Raw genomic sequence first — 16532 nt, 5'->3', positions numbered from 1 at the left:
CCCGCGGGCAACCTCTAGGTGGGAAAGGGGCCAGCTTTGGGCTCAGGGGCATCTGGAGGTCAACAGAGCTGTCCCCTGGCCTCAGGACTGGCATTGCCGAGTGGCGGTGACCAGAGATCTACTTGTTCCTCCAAATTCCTGAGCCTTCTTTGGCCTCCTGGTTCATGTGTACAGGACTGTGCACACGGTGGATATGCAGAGTCCGTTCATTTAGCAAGGAGTCTTTGAGGGCCTACTGTGTGCTAGGTCATGTGCTAGGATTTGGGGAAACCTCAGTGAACAAGACAGACGTGGTTGCTGCCTTCAGGGAGCTGGCTGCCAAGTGGGAAAAGACAGATGATAAATAAAGAATAATGCAGATAATTCCAGATTGTGAGAACACCACAAAGACAATGAAGACAGGTGGGGGGTGATAGAGAACACCTGGTGGCTACTGCAGCTAGGGTAGCACAGGTGTCATTTGAGGAGGTAGCATTTGAGTTGAGACCTGAATGGTGGGAGTAGCCAGGCCTGGGGAAAGACTGTTCCAGGTAGAGGGAAGCAGTAAGTGCAAAGGCCCTGAGGTAGGAACTGTCCAATTCAAGTGGCAGATAGAAGGCCAGTGGGATGAGGTCAGAGAAAGGCAGGGTCACATTATCTGGCCCTGGAAGGTCCCAATAAAGTATTGGATTCTGTTCCTAGTGTAGTAGAATACATTGGAGGGTTTTAGGCAGGGGTGTGGCACAATCTGACTTGTGTTTTAATAGTAAAGTTGGATGTTTATTGAGCACTTACTGCATGCTGACCCGTCATGTTTTAACTCACTGAATCCTCATAACAACCCTGTGAGTTAGGGACTCTTATTAACTCCACCTTACAGATGAGGAAACTGAGGCCCAGAGAGGTCAGGTAACTTGCCCAAGTTCACAGCTGGAAATGCAGAGCCAGCGTTCAAGCCCAGGCCTCTCGGCTTGAGTCTGTGCACTTGACCCTGGGCCCTGCTGCCTCCCTTAAGCTCACTCAGGCCGCTGGATGCAGAACTGGGGCAAGGAGGCTGGGAGGCCTGTGGCAAGCGGGAGCCCTGAACCCGCCCTGCCATGTGGTCTCCAGGGGGCTGGGGGAGCCTTTCCCCCCAGGCCTGCTGGCCCAGCCATCTGCACCTCTCGGGGCGCCCACCTTCCTGCCCTGACCTGTCTCCCATGGGCTCTGTCCTTGTCTTGCAGAAGGACAAGTTCTGCGTCTACGAGGAGTACTGCAGCAACCATGAGAAGGCCCTGCGGCTGCTGGTGGAGCTGAACAAGATCCCCACGGTGCGCGCCTTCCTGTTGGTAAGTCTGCCCTCCCCCCATCCCTGCTTCAGCCTCGCGACTCCCTGGGCACCAGCGAGCTCCCTGCTGACACTCTCATGCCCACCAGGCCGCCCCATCCCTTCCTCAGCCCGGGGAAGCAGGGATTGCCAGCGTCTTCTGTAAACGGCCCGACAGTGGCTCTTGTTGGTTTTGTGCGTCTACAGTCTCTGTCACAATGACTCAACTCCGCTCTTGTGGCGTGGAAGCAGCCATAAGTAATATGTAAGGGAGTGAGCAGGCTGTGTTCCAGGAAAACTTTACTTACAAAAACAGGCAGAGGGCTAGGTTTGGCCTTAAGGTCGAGTTTGCCAATTCTTCATCTGAAGTCGTGATCCTAATAGGAGTGGTAGAAATAGTAGTAATAAGTGTATTGTTAGGATTGTTTAATTATAAGTGAAAGAAAATCCAGTTAAAATTGGTTTTAAGCCAAAAAAAAAAAAAAAAAGAATTTATCAGTTCACTTTTCTGGGAAGTTTGAGACCTGAGAGGCCTTCAGGCACAGCAGCATCTGGGTGTTGAAATGATGTCATCAGGAACATGTCTCTTGGCTCTGCTTTTGTCCACCTTGGCAGGCTCTACGCAAGTGATGGCAACATGGCCTCCAGCAGCTCCCCTTAGACCTCTCCCAGCCGAGCAACCGCAGGAAAGAGAGCTCCTCTTCCCCAGTAGTTAGAGTAGAAATCCTGGGTCTGAGGCTTGTTAGCGCAGCTTGGCGAAGACCTTATCCCTGAACCCGCTGCTGTAGAAGAGGGATTGCTTGGTGCTCTGATCGGTCACTTCTGGACCTGGAGGGCGGGGTCAGCTCCACCCATCCGCCGGGCCTGAGGGTGGGGTGGGTCCCCAGAGGACAGTTGGTTTGCACTTGTGCAAGTAAGTGGGGAGTGGATGTTTGTCAGGCAGGACAGCGACGTCCGTGATGGTCTTCCCTACACTTGCAGCGAGCTTCGCTTGTGGGCAGAACGGCTTCTCCTTGGTGAGTCCTTGGAGCTTGAGCAGCTGCTCTCCATGGCGTGTGAGTTGAGATACACATTTGTCTGCTCTGCAGACATCCCCAAAATAGTAGTTTAAATGTGATAGACATATATTTCTCTCTCACATTAACAACGTGGATGCAGACAGTCTGGGGCTGGTGGAGGGGCTCTGGTGTCTGGGGCCAAGGCCCTGGGATGTGCCCTCCTCGACGTGGCCTGAGGTGACCTCTCTCCACCTGCACGGTCCAGGCAGTGATGCAGGCGGGTGGGAGGGAGGCCTGCCCCTCTGCTTGTGAGGGCAGCAGCTGTACACATCTCTTCTGCTCACACCCTGTTGGCCAGAGCTGAGTCACATGACCACACCTGGCTGCAAGGGACGCTGGGAAATGTAGTCTTTATTCTGGGCAGCTGTGTGCCCAGACGAAGATCTGGCTGTGGAAGAATTTATTAGGGGCACCTCATAGCCTTTGCCACGGGTGAGTTTAATTACTCCAAAGTCTTAAGTGACTTTCTAAGAGTATATGCTTGAAAATCGATTGAGCGTCCTCTGGGTTCGAACCCTGGTCTTTCATCTGTAAATCCCCTGCTCATTCACTCAGAGGCCAACGCCCCCGGCCTGTTTTGTTTCCCAGCAGGGCATCCAGAATTCAGCCCACAGAAGCAGAGCACTTAACTGGCGTAGCATAAGGAGGGTTAACCGTGTGCCTGGAGAGCTAAACTGTATAATAAAATTCTTAATTGCACTTTTCCCTAATGCACAGACTCCAACAAAGTATTTCCAGAATTTCGTTTCAAGTTTGTGTTTTCTTCGCTAGTGGGTTCTCCTGCTTGGCCCGACCCCGGTGAGCCTCTGTGGACGGGCACGTGGGCCGACTGCTTTCCCCCTTCGTCTTGTGTCTTAAGTGTGCAGGGCGGGTGCCTCCGCCGCTGGGATCTGCGTCTTTGCATGTCCAGTTCTGTGCTTGTATTCATGAGAGTCTAGGCAGAAAGCAGGGATCGAGCCACAGAGCGGATGACACGCATGCGGCCACGTTTCTGTGATGGACCACTCTGCACCGCTCGGCGATGTCACCCAGCCCCTGGCTCCCTGCCGGGGCCCCACCCTCCAGAGGCGTCCCCTTGGGCTCAGCTGGGTCTTGGGAAGCAGGAAGATGCCAGCCAGGTGTCTGTAGGGCTGTGAGAGGGGAAGGGCTCCTGTTTTTCATTTCTTCCTTCCTGCCTCTCCTGCTGTCTTCCTGCTGGCCAAGCTGCGATTTTCTGGGCAGCAGCTGGGCTGGGCCGGAGTGAGCAGGGGGAGGACGTGTGGGGACACACCGTCTGTCTCCCTGCTTGCTGACGTCTCCCAGCTTTTGGCCGCTTGCAAAAGAGGCACTGGGGACAGACAGAATCTGGCTCTCCATTCATGATGTGCTGGGCACTAGCTGAGAGATGGGCTTCATTCTGTGCCTCAGTTTTCCTGTCTGTAAATTGGGGATAATATATTCATTCAGCAGGTTCTTACTGAGCACCTGTCTAATGTGGTAGGATCATTCTAAGTAATGGGGACACACCCGTGATCAAGGCAAGGAAAGTCCTTGCTCTCACGGAGCAGCCATTCTAGTCGGGGAGACTTACATGATATGTCACGTGGCATTAAGTTTTCTGCAGGAAATAAAGTACGTTAAGGATGACAGAATGTTTTGAGGGAGTTAGGGTGGTGACTGCTATTTTTAGATTTGTCTTTGGGAAAACTGTGTCTTAGGTGATGTTTAAGCAGAGACCTGGATAAAGTAAGAGAGAGAGGCGAGGGGTATCTGGGGGGAGAGCATTCCAGGTAGAGGAATTGCAAGTGCAAAGGCCCTGAGGTCCAAGCATGTTTGAGGAACAGCAAGAAGGCCGGGGTGGGGCAAGAGAGTGTGAGAGTGAGAGTGGAAGGAGATGAGATCAGAAAGAAGGAAGGAAAGAGGTGTTTAGACAATGGAAGGGATCTGAGGTCTTTAAAAAGCCTTTTAGGGCAGTACAACATGCACGCAGTGAATGCGCTCGCAGCATGATGTGTACCCCGTGGGACCACCGCCGGGATCAAGAGTTGGAACATTTCATGACTCCAGAAGGTTCCCTTGTGTTCTGTCCTGGTCACGCCCCCTCTGCGTGGGCAGAGGTAACCTCTGTGCCAGTTTCCCTCACCAGAGGCTGGTTTTGCCTATTCCAGAATTTTACACGAGTGGAATCGTACGGGATGCTTTTGTGTCTGCTCAGCATGCTGTCTGGGACGCGTCCACGTTGGAGCATGTGGCAGTGCTTTCAGTAGAATATTCCGTCTTACTTGGAGTGGGATGGGAGCCATGGGAGGGCTTTGAGCGGAGGAATGACTTGAACTAATTTACATTTTCAAAGGCTCCCCTGGGCTGTGAGGGGGGAGCTAGGAGACCAGAGTGGGGGCTCAGTGTAAGTTTCCTGTGGCTGCTGAAACAGTTACCACCAGCTGGGGGGAGCTTAAAACAGCAGAATGGATGCTCTCCCAGGTCTGGAAGCCGGGAACCTGAAGTCAAGGTGTCAGGAGGGCCTCGCTCCCTCCGAAGGCTCCGGATCCTGCCTTTCCTCGTGCAGCTGCTGGTGGCCCGAGGTGTTGCTTGGCTTGCGGAAGCATCACTCCAGTCTCTTCCCCCTCCTCACGGCTTCTTCTCTTGTCCCCTCCTCTTATAAGGATACGAGCCAGTTGGTTTAGGGTCCCCCCTAATCCAGTACAGTATGACCTCATCTTAACAAATTATGTCTGTAAAGACCCTATTTGCAAAGAGACTCACATTCTGAGATTCTGGGTGGCATGGCATTTTGGAGGACACTGTTCAACCCGGTCCAGGGCTGCTGCAGTGGTCCAGGCAGGAGATGGTGGTGCTGAGGATGGGGCAGTGGTGGCGTGAGAGGTGGTCGGGTTCACAGAGAGTTTGAGGGTCCAGCTGACATGTTTTGCCAGACGAGTTGGCTTTGGGGTATAAATGAACAAACGAGAGGAGTCCAAGGTGACTCCAGGGTTTTGGACCCAAACAACTGGAAGAATGGAATTTCCCAAGATGGTCAAGGCTGGGGTAGGAGCAGAAATGAGAGGTAAACAAAAAAATCCCACTTTGGTATGTGAGGTTTCAGAGGCCTGCTGGTCATCCAGGTGGGGGTTTGGGTGTAGAGTCAGAGATTTGAGTCTGGAGTTTAGGGCAGGGAGGGGCCAGGCTAAAGAGAAAAATCTGAGCGTTTTCAGCTTAAGGATGGATGAAGTCTGGATGAGATCAGCCAGGACAGAAAGGGGGACCCAGGACAGCGCAGGGGCAGCCTGCAGTTAGGAGGGTAGGAAGACATGAGGCTGACACCTCCCCTGAATCAACTCTGTGAATTAGGAGAGTTTAAAGAAGAATTCTCAGAGGTTTTTCTTATAATGCCTGGAGTGTAATCAGAGGACAGTGATGGTGGCTCTGCATGTGTTTGCTTTTTATTTTTATTTTTTTTAATGAAAATAAGGTGAAACAACAATCGAGGGCGTGTGTTTGGGGAGAAGAGTAGTTGGTGGCTGTGACAGTTGTGTGAAAACTCCTTGATCCTGGACCAAGAGAGGCCCTTCTCCTGCCAAGCCCTGGGGTCTTCTGGAAAGCATGCCCTCACTCCCAGGCTCCCCCTCTCTACCCGGAGCTGATGTCACCAGGGCAGCTTGTGGGGAGTGCTGGCTCAGAGGACAAAGGCCTGAGTGTGAGCAATGTGGGACCTGGCATCTCCCAGCTGCCATAGCCCTGATCCCCTGTCTGTGCCAGGGATGGACAAGGGGGCGGGAGCCGTGCGGCTCCCTCCAGAGCAGGGACCCAGGGGCCTGGGTTCTGCTTCTCCAAGGAGATGGCCCGTTAAGATCCCTGAGAGGCAGTGGACATAGCTCTGAGACTGGGGCCATCTTTTCAGCGCGCTGTGCCACTTGGCCCATCTGGAATAGGGAGGTCATGGTCCATGCTTCCTTTAGGGCTGTGAGGATGAATTTTCTATGTAGGTGAACCTCCAGGCTCAGTGCCTCGCACGTGGTTAGCACAAGGTAAATGTTCTCTGGTCATACTTGCACTTGAATATGACCAGAGAGAGTGTCTGCTTTGTCGGGCAGATCTCCAGAACGTGAGCTGTGCCCAGCACATAGTAAGTGCACAGTGTGTATTTGTAGAATGAATGAATGAATGAGTGAATGAATGATAGAATGGGAATCTCTTTTTCCAAGAGTTCTGTTTCATTGCCAGTCTTCTGGCATGGTGTTGAAGAGGAAGCCTGAGACCTTTCACTGCTGGATGTGCTGGCAGTTTGTTTATTCATTAGTTCGTTCGTTAATTCATTTGTTCACTGGTGCTCACATTGGGCACAGTGAGCCCCAGCAACCCAGGACTGTGAGGGGCGTGGTGGGAGACCAGAGATGTCGATTTGGTACATTTCTTTCCTATGCGTGACTTTATATTTTACTGCAGGTATGTTCTCCAGAAACAGTGCCCGGTTTTGTTTTGTGCGTCTTTAAAAGCTTTATATAAATGATTTCATGCCACACATATCCTTTTGTTTTTCTTTTTCACTGAGAGCATGTTTTGAGGTCCGTCCGTGTTGCTGTGCATACCTTTCGTTCTCCCATTTTCACCACTGGGTAGTGTACCATTGTCTAAATCTGCTACGAACATACTTTTCCATTCTCCGGTTGATAGATATTTAGGTTGCTTCCCTTTTTTTGCCATTCCAAACAAGGCAGAGTTTTTTTTTTTAAAGATTGGCACCTGAGCTAACATCTGTTGTGTTGCCAGTCTTTTTTTTTTTTTCTTCTTCTTCTCCCCAAAGTCCCCCAGTACATAGTTGTATATTCTAGTTGTGAGTGCCTCTGGTTGTGCTGTCTGGGACGCTGCCTCAGCATGGCCTGATGAGCGGTGCCATGTCCCCGCCCAGGATCCAAACCGGTGAAACCCTGGGCTGCTCAAGTGGAGTGCATGAACTTAACCACTCGGCCACAGGGCCGCCGCCTCCAAACATGGCAGAGTTTTGAGTGGCCGTGTTCCTGTGTCCCAGTGCATATGTGTTAAAGTTTCTGTAGACCAGGGGTTGGCAAACCTTTATGGGAAAAGCCAGATGGGAAATATTTTAGGTTTTGTGACTAGAGGGTCTCTGTTAGGACTCGTCAGCTCTGCCATTGTAGCTTGAGGCAGCCACAGACAATGTGTAAACAAATGGATGTGGCTGTCTTCCAATAAAACTTCAATTAAAAAATTAAAATTAAAAATTTAATTAAAAAAAACCAGGGCATAGACAGCATTTGACCCACAGGCCATAGTTTGCCATCCTCTGACCTGCGCTTTGTGCTGGGTTGTAGAATATCCACATTTCCATCTCTCCTAGCTGTTGCTAATTGCTTCCAAAGTGATCGTCTGTATCTGTGTTTTGAGTGCTTCCCATGTTATTTGAAGGTGGCCAGATCCCTTTGCCATCCTGGGCGAGTTTTCACGAAGGTCTCCTGTCCCTTTGCAGAGCTGCATGCTTCTGGGAGGCCGGAAGACCACGGATATCCCTCTGGAAGGCTACCTGCTGTCTCCGATTCAGAGGATCTGCAAGTACCCCCTCCTCCTCAAGGTGAGATGCTCCCCTGACGCCTCTCCCCGTATTCGAAGGGACAGAATACCCAGCTCTGCCTGGCTTAATCAAAGAATAAAACTTGTTGGTTCAAGTAACTAAGAAATCTCGGGGCAGCGTCGGCTTTGGGCCGGGCTGGAGCCTCACCGGCACCTGGCTTCTTTCTCCTTTGCTCAATTCTGCTTTCTGCCGCCTAGCTTTATTTCCAGCGTGGTAGCAGCTGGCTGTAGTTCCTCCGAGCTTACAGCCTCTCAAGTTCAAGGACAGTGGGAGCTATGACACCAGTCCTGAGAGTCACTCAGGCTTTGACCTTCTGTGGCTAGGAGAAGGTGATATTCTGAATGGTTTGGGCCCCGGTCCTGTGCTTTAACTTGACCCCATTACAGGAAGCCTTGCTGGCCCTGTTTGTCCTCCCCCATGTGCTTGGACCTGGCTTGACCCTTGACCCAATCCCTTTGAGCTGGGTAGTGTTGTGCTCTGACTGGCTGAGATATGCACCAGTGACAGCGAGCAGGGCAGTGTTGTATTCTGATTGGCTGCGATCACAGTCAGGTGCTCCACCCCTGACCCAATCCATGTGAGCTGAGTAGTGTTGTGCTCTGATTGGCTGAGATATGCGCCAATAACAGTGAGCAGAGCAGGGTTGTATTCTGATTGGCCGAGATCACAGTCAGGTGCTCCACCCCGAACCAATCACTCTGAGCAAGCAAGTTCTGATTGGCACAGACTTGGGTCATGTTCTCAACCTCTAGTCAATCACTGGATCCCACAGGCCAAAAGTCCAGTGAGGGGCACAGAGGACCCCCTCATCAAAATCTGGGCCATTTGTGGAGGAGGGGGCCACACTGCAGCCATCCCCCACCTGCTGTCTCCTTCCCTGCCAGCCACTTTTGAGCTGGCCTTGGTCAGGCAGAGCAGGGCAAGACAGGGCTCATGTGGGGACCCAAGAAATCTTGATTCTCAGCTGCAGAGTCGGCTCCTGAGCGGATCCCCAGCTGGTTGGATGGCTCTGCCACCATCCGCTGCTCTCAGCCCAGGCTTTCAGCACTTGGAGGTGGCGCTGTTGGCCTGAGCCTGCCCTGGCCCCATCCTGAAGTTTTGCATCTGACAGCTGTTCCCTGGGGTCCCTGCTGGTGGATTTACTTGGCTGGTGGTGCCTCATTCACGCGCCTGCTCGCTGGGGCCACATGAACTGGAAGGGAGAGGGGAGGGGAAGACTTCTAGGGAATCCTTGAACTTGCCTTTCTGCTGGAGATGGTCTCGGAGCTGGCCTGACCCTCCCTGGGGCCATCAGCTCTGCCTCTGCACACAGGCCTTTCACACGTGCAGCTGTGGGTGGCGGGACCCAGCTCTGCCTGCGCCTCCCCTGGCCTGCTGCTGTTTATCCCTCTCAGGGATCTCGGAGGACCTTCAGCAGGTGTTCTGGCAGCAGTTTGATCCCCAGACAGGTGTTGGAAATGCCCGACATAGCTCAGCTCTTCGCCTTGGGCGGAAGACGCTCCAGGTGGCACTTGTAGATTGGTAACCTGCGGACTGAGTGGGACCTGCAGATGCCCTTCGCTGGATCTGTTTGGTGTCTTTTCCAAACTTGAACTAGTTGCCAGTATTTAAGAGGTAGTTTCTGGAGTGGTTTAGGGTGGGGATTGGCAGAGCTGTGGCCCGTGAGCCAGATCCGGCCCGCAGCCTGTTTTTGTACATCCCCTGAGCTAAGAATGGTGTTTACATTTTTTAAAGGGTTGTTAAAAAAACCCCAAAAAACAAAGAAGAATCTGTGACAGAGACCGGGTGTGGCCAGCACGGCCTAAAATATTTACTATCTGGCCTTCAAAGAAAACATTTCCTCACCCTAGAGTAGAGCCGGGTTTGCTGAATTCTAGGTCTGCCATTTACTTGCTGTGTGTGATCTTGAGAAAGTCACTTCCCTGTGTCTCAGTTTCTCATCTGTACTACAGAGTTTGTGTTAATAGTACTGATGGGGTTGTTGTGATGATCAAACATTTATTTACTTAATTCTTACAGCAACTCGATGAGGTAGGCGCTGTGATCAGCTGGCAGCTGAGGCACAGAGAAAGGAAAGAGCCTGTTGAAGGCCACACCTTAGGTAAGCGGAGGAACCGTGATTTGAACCTGGGCCATCCATCTAGAGTTCCGCCCCTACCCATTATGCAACACTGCCTGTTGGGAATCACTTTGGGGAGTTAAGCTGCCAAAGCGCGTGGGTGTTGGGGATGCTGATCTTCTCAGTTCTGTAAGTGGGGTCTGGGAAGGTCAGTGGCCTTGAGTTTCGTGGCTTGGTGGCTGGTGTGCTCCTTCCTTCCTGGGTTCCAAAACCTTTTTTAACGTGTGACCCATTAGAGGAACCACCAGCTCTCACCCTAGAACCCAGCCGAGGGTCAGCTCTACTGTTAAGCCTTTGGTTTCTGGATCTTGGGAAGGTCTGGGGTCCCAGTGGGCACTTGAAGGGGCAGTTTCCGAAATGGATTTTACCAGCCAGAGGGGCTGGACTGTGTGTAGGGTGGACTCTAAGCTCTCGACGTGAGGCCCAGGCGTTTCTGAGGCCTGCTCAGCCCCAGGGGCCGCAGTTTGCTCTGGCTGGGTTCCTGGGCGCTGGAGTCCCAGGAGAACAGAGAGAGGGACGGAGCGGGCCGACAGCCGGGGGAGGGATGGCTCTCCGCAGGAAACAGTGATGAAGCCAGCTGTGGGTTCCCCTCCCCACCCGGTGGCCGTTTACACGCCCGTTTCCTTGGCCTCCAGCTGTGTTTACTGGGGGGCTCAGCCCTGGGGGAGCAGCCGCAGGGCCTCAGATTCCTGTGGGGACCGGCCACGCTCCCCGCCTGACAGACTGCTCAGTGTCCCAGCCTTTGGCACCCACAGCTGGAACGTTTGCATCAGAGAACAGCTGGGCTGAGGGAGCTCTTCGTACCCGCCCGAGTTCCTCCTTTATGTCACATTTTCCAGTGGATTTTAAGACAATCCCATGAGCTTGGGGCAGCTGTGCCCCAGCCCTCAGCCCTTCCCATTCTGCCGCCCTCGCAGACGTCCCTGGGGCCCTCTGAGCCCCCTTGTGTGAGCCGAGCTCCGCATCGAGTAGGCGAGCAGGGTCGAGGAGCCAGGGTGGGCAGGGGGAGAGGCAAGAAGGAAGGCGTCTTTGGGAACAGCCCCAAAAAGCTGAACTTGAGCAAGGCCTAAGAATAGCCGGAACATTCTATTTCAGCCTTTGGCCCAGGCCTGGGGTAGACAGTTGGCATTTTTGGGCTTTGTTGAGTTTTCCTTCGACGTTTCCAGGGAAATGATTCAGGTTTGGGGCCATGCCCCTGTGCTCACATGGCAGGTGCCCGAGGGGAGACGGCTGTCGCTGCCCTTGTAGTCGTTTCCTGGCGGCCCACAGGTCTCGTCAGGGCGTTGACTCTGCCCTGGCTGCTGGTGGGGCTCAGGACCCACAGTGGTGAACAGGACAGACCCCGTCCCTGCCCCTTGGAGAGCTTCCCGGGACTGGGCCCACGGGGGCCTGGTGCATCGTGGCAGCGGGCGAGGCAGGCGGGGGCCAGCTGGAGGGGACGTGTGTCTACAGGGGCAGCTGCCCTCCGGCCCCCCGGACCCCTTGGCCTCCTCCCCCTCTGACCCCTTCTGTTCAGTCTCCTTTCCTGATTCCTCACCTTCTCCACCTCAGAGTATACGGGGACCCTGGCCGCCGTCCTTGGGCCTTTTCTCTATTTAGACTTGCTTCTGAGGTGGCCTCATCCACTCTGTGGCCTTTTTTTTTTTAAAGTATTTTTAAAAACTGTGCAACCATCGCTGCAATAATTTTAGAATGTTTTCATCACCCTCAAAAGAAACTTCAGACCCATTAGCAGTTACGTCCCTTCTGCCTCCTTCCCCGGCCCCCGGCAACCACGCGGCTACTTCCTGTCTCTACGAATTTGCCTATTCTGGACATTTCCTATAAATAGAATCCCATAATATGTGGCCTTTGTGTTTGGCTTCTTTCACTTAGCACAGTGTTTTCAAGGCTTGTCTGTGTTGTAGCCTGCGTCATGACTTCATTCCTTTTTATGGCTGAGTAATATTCCATTGCATGGATATACTGCGTTCTGTTTGTCCATTCCCCAGTTGATGGACATTTGAGTTGTTTTCACTCTCTGGCTGTTAGGAATGGTGCTGCTGTGAGCATCCATGTACAAGTGTCCGTGTGGACGTTCCTGTGGCTTTAAGCTCCACGTCTATGCCGATGACTTCCAGCCTGGACCTCTCGCCTGAGCTCAGCTTGTTCTCCGCCCCCTCAGCATCTCTGCTTGGATGTCTGACAGGCGTCTCCCACCTAACATGCCCACGATTACGTGCCTATCTCTCCCCTCCCCCAGACCTCTCCCACCGGCCCTTGTCCCCATCTCCGTGAATGATCTTGTCAAACATCCTGGGGGGCAAACAGGGCACATCCTGGGAGCTGGCCTTTTGGGACAGCTGTTGCAGTGGGTTTGTGGCTGGGGCGCCTCTTGCGGTGGTGCCTAGGGGAGAGCCTGGGGGCCCTGCCCATCTCCAGTGCCACATGTCTGTCTGTGGGTCATGCAGCTGTCATTCCGTTGTTGCCTCTGCATCATGGTCCATCACCGAGGAGGTACTGGTGTCAGTCTCCGTGCAGGGATGGCCGGGGAGTGGCCTTGGGACGTGTACCCCTCACAGCTCTGCAGAGGAGAAAGCTTTACGTGGGGTAGGTGGAGTGGGGAGTGCAGAGGACAGCGCTGAAGCACAGTGATGCACGGTGAGAGCGGCATGTTCTTAGCGGATCCCTTTCCGTCTTCCTGATTGCCTCCAGGGGACAGCTGCCAATGGTGCTGCCGTGTCTGGGGTGTTTGAACCATTCATTCACTCACCAGCTGTTTATCAAGTGACTGTTATGTGTCAGGCATTGTTCTAGGTGCTGGAGACACAGAGTGAACAAAAACTGTCCAAACCTCAGCTGTGTTCTGTGTTCTCCTGGGGGAGATTGACAGCAGAAGAATGCACAGGAAGTGTGCTTGCTCGTTTAGATGGAACGGGGGCTATGAAAAAATCTTCTCTGCCAGGAGGGCTGGTAAAGGCCAGGTGTGGTAGACTGAGAAGGTGACATTTGAGCTAAGACCTGAAGGAGGTGAGGAAAGTGGCCACTCAGGTACCACTTGGGGAAGAGTCTTCCAGACAGAGGGAACAGCCAGTGCAAAGGCCCTGAGGCAGGAATGTGTCTCAAAAGCAGGGAGGAGGCCAGTGTGACTGGAGAGGAAGATGTGAGGGAGAGAGTGGGGGAGTGGGGCTAGGGAGGGGTAGGGCCGGATTATGCCAGACCTTCAGGGCCACTGTGGGTCTTTGTCTTCTCTGAGTGAGGGAGGTGCCAGGGGAAGGTTTTGAGCAGAAGAGGGGCAGGATCTGACTTAGTAATGGTGGGATCCCTCTGGCTGAGTGTGGAGAATGGAGGCGGGGAGACTGGGTAGGGCTGGACTCCAGTGGTCCAGGTGGGGGGCGGCTGGACAGGGCAGTGGCCGTGGTGGTGGCCACACTTTATGAGGATTGCCCCTTTGCGTCATTGGCCCATTTCCTGTTGGATGATTGTCTTTCGTATCGATTTGCCAGAGTTCTTTCTGTGTTATTCTGGATACGTCTGACTCTGACGTTATGAAGTGAGCTCCTCATCTGCTGGGGACCTGGCAGTGTCACCGTCTTGCTGAGAAGGGACAGGAAGCCAGAGGTCTCTTCACTGTGTCCCCCTCTGCCCCAGGCCCCCTCCTCCCCCAACCACAGCGCCCACTGCCATCCTGCCTGTCGGGCTGAGCGCCGACACCTTGCTCACAGCTGCTCCAGTGCCCTGACCCGCACTACCCTGAATAGGGCTCTTTCCTGTGTGGTGAGCAACAGTGGCTCGAGGTGCGAAGCGCCCCTCCCTCAGCAGGGGACCCGCTCTCACTTCTTCCTTCCAACCCAAGCCCTGATGCCCTGTCTTCCAGGGAGCCTTCCCAGACTGCCCTTCCAGGGAGTCTTGCCTGCATCCTGCATTCTGCCATGCTCTGTGAGAGTCTGAATTTGGAAATCCAGCTCCACCTCTTCCTAGCTGTGTGACCAACAGCAAGTTGCTGACCTGCTCTGTGCCTCCATTTCCCCATCTGTCAAATGGGGCTGGTAGTTGCCTCCCAGGCTTGCTGCAGAGATCAGATGAGGCAATGCGTGAGAACACGTTGCGTGTTACTAGGTTTACTAGTAACTTGGTGAACGTTAGCTACTCTAACATTATATGATTGTTATTTTCATCCATCCCAGCTCCTGTGTTTGTTAGTGTTACGTCTTTGAGAAGTCACTTAAGCTCTCTGTGCCTCAGTTCCCAACTCTCTCAACTAGTGCCTTAGTCATGGGTTATTGTGAAGATTAAATGAAATAATACCTGTGAAGTGCTTACTAAGTATTAGCTATTTTTATTGTCTCAAAGTCGATTTTGTCCAATATTAATAAAACTATAGTTGGTTTCTTTGATTAATATATCTTGTTTCATCCTTTTATTATCAACCATTCTGTATCTTTAGATTTTAAGTATTTCTTTTATAAATGGCATAAAGGTCAAATTTTAAAATATGACCTGACAGGATCTCTGTCTTATAACAGGAGAGTTTTGTTCACTTATATTTGTTGTGATTATTGATATATTTGAACTTGTTTCTACCATCATTCTTTTTGAATTTTATTGGTCCTCTTTTTTTTAATGCTTTTTCCCTCCCTTACTTGCTTTATTTTGCATAGTTTTAGTTTTTGTTAGTTTTCTTCTTTATTCCATGTTTCTTGTTGCTTCTATTAAATTGAAATGTATTGCCACCACCACCACCATCGCCGTCCTCTCTCGCAGTTTCACCTTCTCCTCTAGAGAATGTCTCTGTAGAGCCTAGAATTGGGATGTCAGGCTGCAGAATCTTAAGGTGAGCTGTCTGTGGGCAGAGCCAACGGGTGGGTGCAGGCTCAGCCCCTCCCAGAGCTGGCTGAAGTGTCCCCAGAAAGTGGACCTGTTCCATCTGGTCCAGCCCCCATTGGGGACACCCCACCCCCACGGCTGCCTTCTTCTCTTGTGGAGAGGATGTTATGGCTTTCCAGCCCCATGTCTCCCTTTGGACCTCCACCAACCCCACATCGCAGTGTGGAATGGTATTGCCACTTCTTCCAGCGACAAATCCAGCCTTGTTTTCACTCCGTGGTTTTATGGATCCGTCTTCTTATGCTTCTGTTTGCCGGAGTGGCTGAAAACCTCATTTATTGTTTTATGACCGTTTTTGTAAACTTTGAAAACCTAATTTAAACTTGCTTACTTAAAAAAAAGGAAAGAAAACAGGAAAGATCCCCGGTAGATGTGTCTTCCTGCATAGCTGCGTCCAGGAGCTCGGATCGTGTCGTCGGTTCTCAGGGCCCCCCCACCTCCTGGCTCTGTCTTCCTTGTGTCGGCTTTATTCTCAGGGGCTCCCTTCTCCTGGGCCGCCTGGGCCTCCAGCAGCCTCAGGCCTGTGTCTGACCAGCCGTCTCACTGAAGGTCCCTGGCCAGGCTCGTTGGGTTGGCTGGGGTCACATGCTCTTCCTGAGCCAGTCGCTGTGGCTGGGAGGATGGAAGGCTCGGGGTCCCAGATCTGCACTGGGAGCCTCTCTCGGACTCCGTGACCCCAGAGGGCGGCAGGTGAGAACGGCGGGTCTCTGTCGTGTCACCCCACTGGCTCCTCCTGGCCCCTCTCCTCGTCCTCTGGGCCCTTTGCTCCTCTCCTTTTCTGGCCTTGAGCAGGCTGAGCGGGGAGCGAGGAGGGGGCTGCAGCCTGTGCCTCAGGCCGTCCTCTTGTGGCCTCGCTGTGGACAAGCCCACGCCTCTGGGGGTGCGATGGGGCTGCTGAGCCCCGGCACTGGCGGCAGCCCTCTGGTAAGCGTGATTGGAGGGTGTGAGGGGGATGTGGCAGCTTCCGGAAGTGCCGGTGGCTGTGCCCTGACATCCTCTCTTCCAGGAAGCCCTCACCTCGGCCTCTGAGACACCACATGGGCCTACCTGTGGGCGGATGTTGGGGACAGGCGCCCGGCCTGGCTCTGGAGGGGTTTCCGCTGTGCATCCACGGGGGGCCCTGGGTGCACCCCGCCCTGCTCTGCCCGCAGGGTTCTGAAGGAACCCCAGGGCCCGCCGCTGCTGCACGTTTGGTGTTCTAGAGCCTGCTTTTGGGGGCGTTCATTTCCTGCCGTTCCTGTGTCTGGAGGGGCCTGTCAATGTGGTTCCACGTCTCCCAGGTCCTGCTTTCTGGCTGTGGCCTCGGGCAGGAGGCTTCACCACGCTGTGCCTCGGTTTCCTCACCTCCAGAGTGACGATAACAGTACCTCCTTCCCTGGGGTGATTTGAGGATGAAATGACTCAATCAGTTTAAGTCGAGAACAGTGCTTGGCGCACAGTCAGTGCTCAAGTGCCAGCTGTTGTGATTACTGCTGTGACTACTCCGTTACTGCTGTTATTGCCAAATAGAAATGATAACACACACAAGACCTGTGATTACTGTGGAAATAATGATAACGATGGTGGACGCCGGGTCCCTTCTGCTTACCGAGACTTTTACCTTCATCGTCCCAGTTGATCCCTGCAACAACCTTAGGTGAT

The 16532-nt window shown here is 53.1% G+C and overlaps 1 protein-coding gene across 3 annotated transcripts in view; it reads left to right on the top strand.

Moving 5' to 3' along the window:
- PREX1 (phosphatidylinositol-3,4,5-trisphosphate dependent Rac exchange factor 1) overlaps positions 1 to 16532 on the top strand; it is a 183091-nt gene that overhangs the window by 86741 nt on the left and 79818 nt on the right. For all 3 annotated transcript variants that reach the window (XM_070589411.1, XM_070589413.1, XM_070589412.1), the window contains exons 4-5: positions 1203 to 1307; positions 7805 to 7906. In XM_070589411.1, coding sequence (XP_070445512.1) covers positions 1203 to 1307; positions 7805 to 7906 — 207 coding nt within the window. The remainder of the gene's footprint in view (positions 1 to 1202; positions 1308 to 7804; positions 7907 to 16532) is intronic.

Source organism: Equus przewalskii, chromosome 21 (genome assembly GCF_037783145.1).
Source record: "Equus przewalskii isolate Varuska chromosome 21, EquPr2, whole genome shotgun sequence".
NCBI classification, from domain to species: domain Eukaryota; kingdom Metazoa; phylum Chordata; class Mammalia; order Perissodactyla; family Equidae; genus Equus; species Equus przewalskii.
The sequence above is the reverse complement of the archived record's forward strand: the minus strand, read 5'-3'. Positions and strand labels throughout refer to the sequence as shown.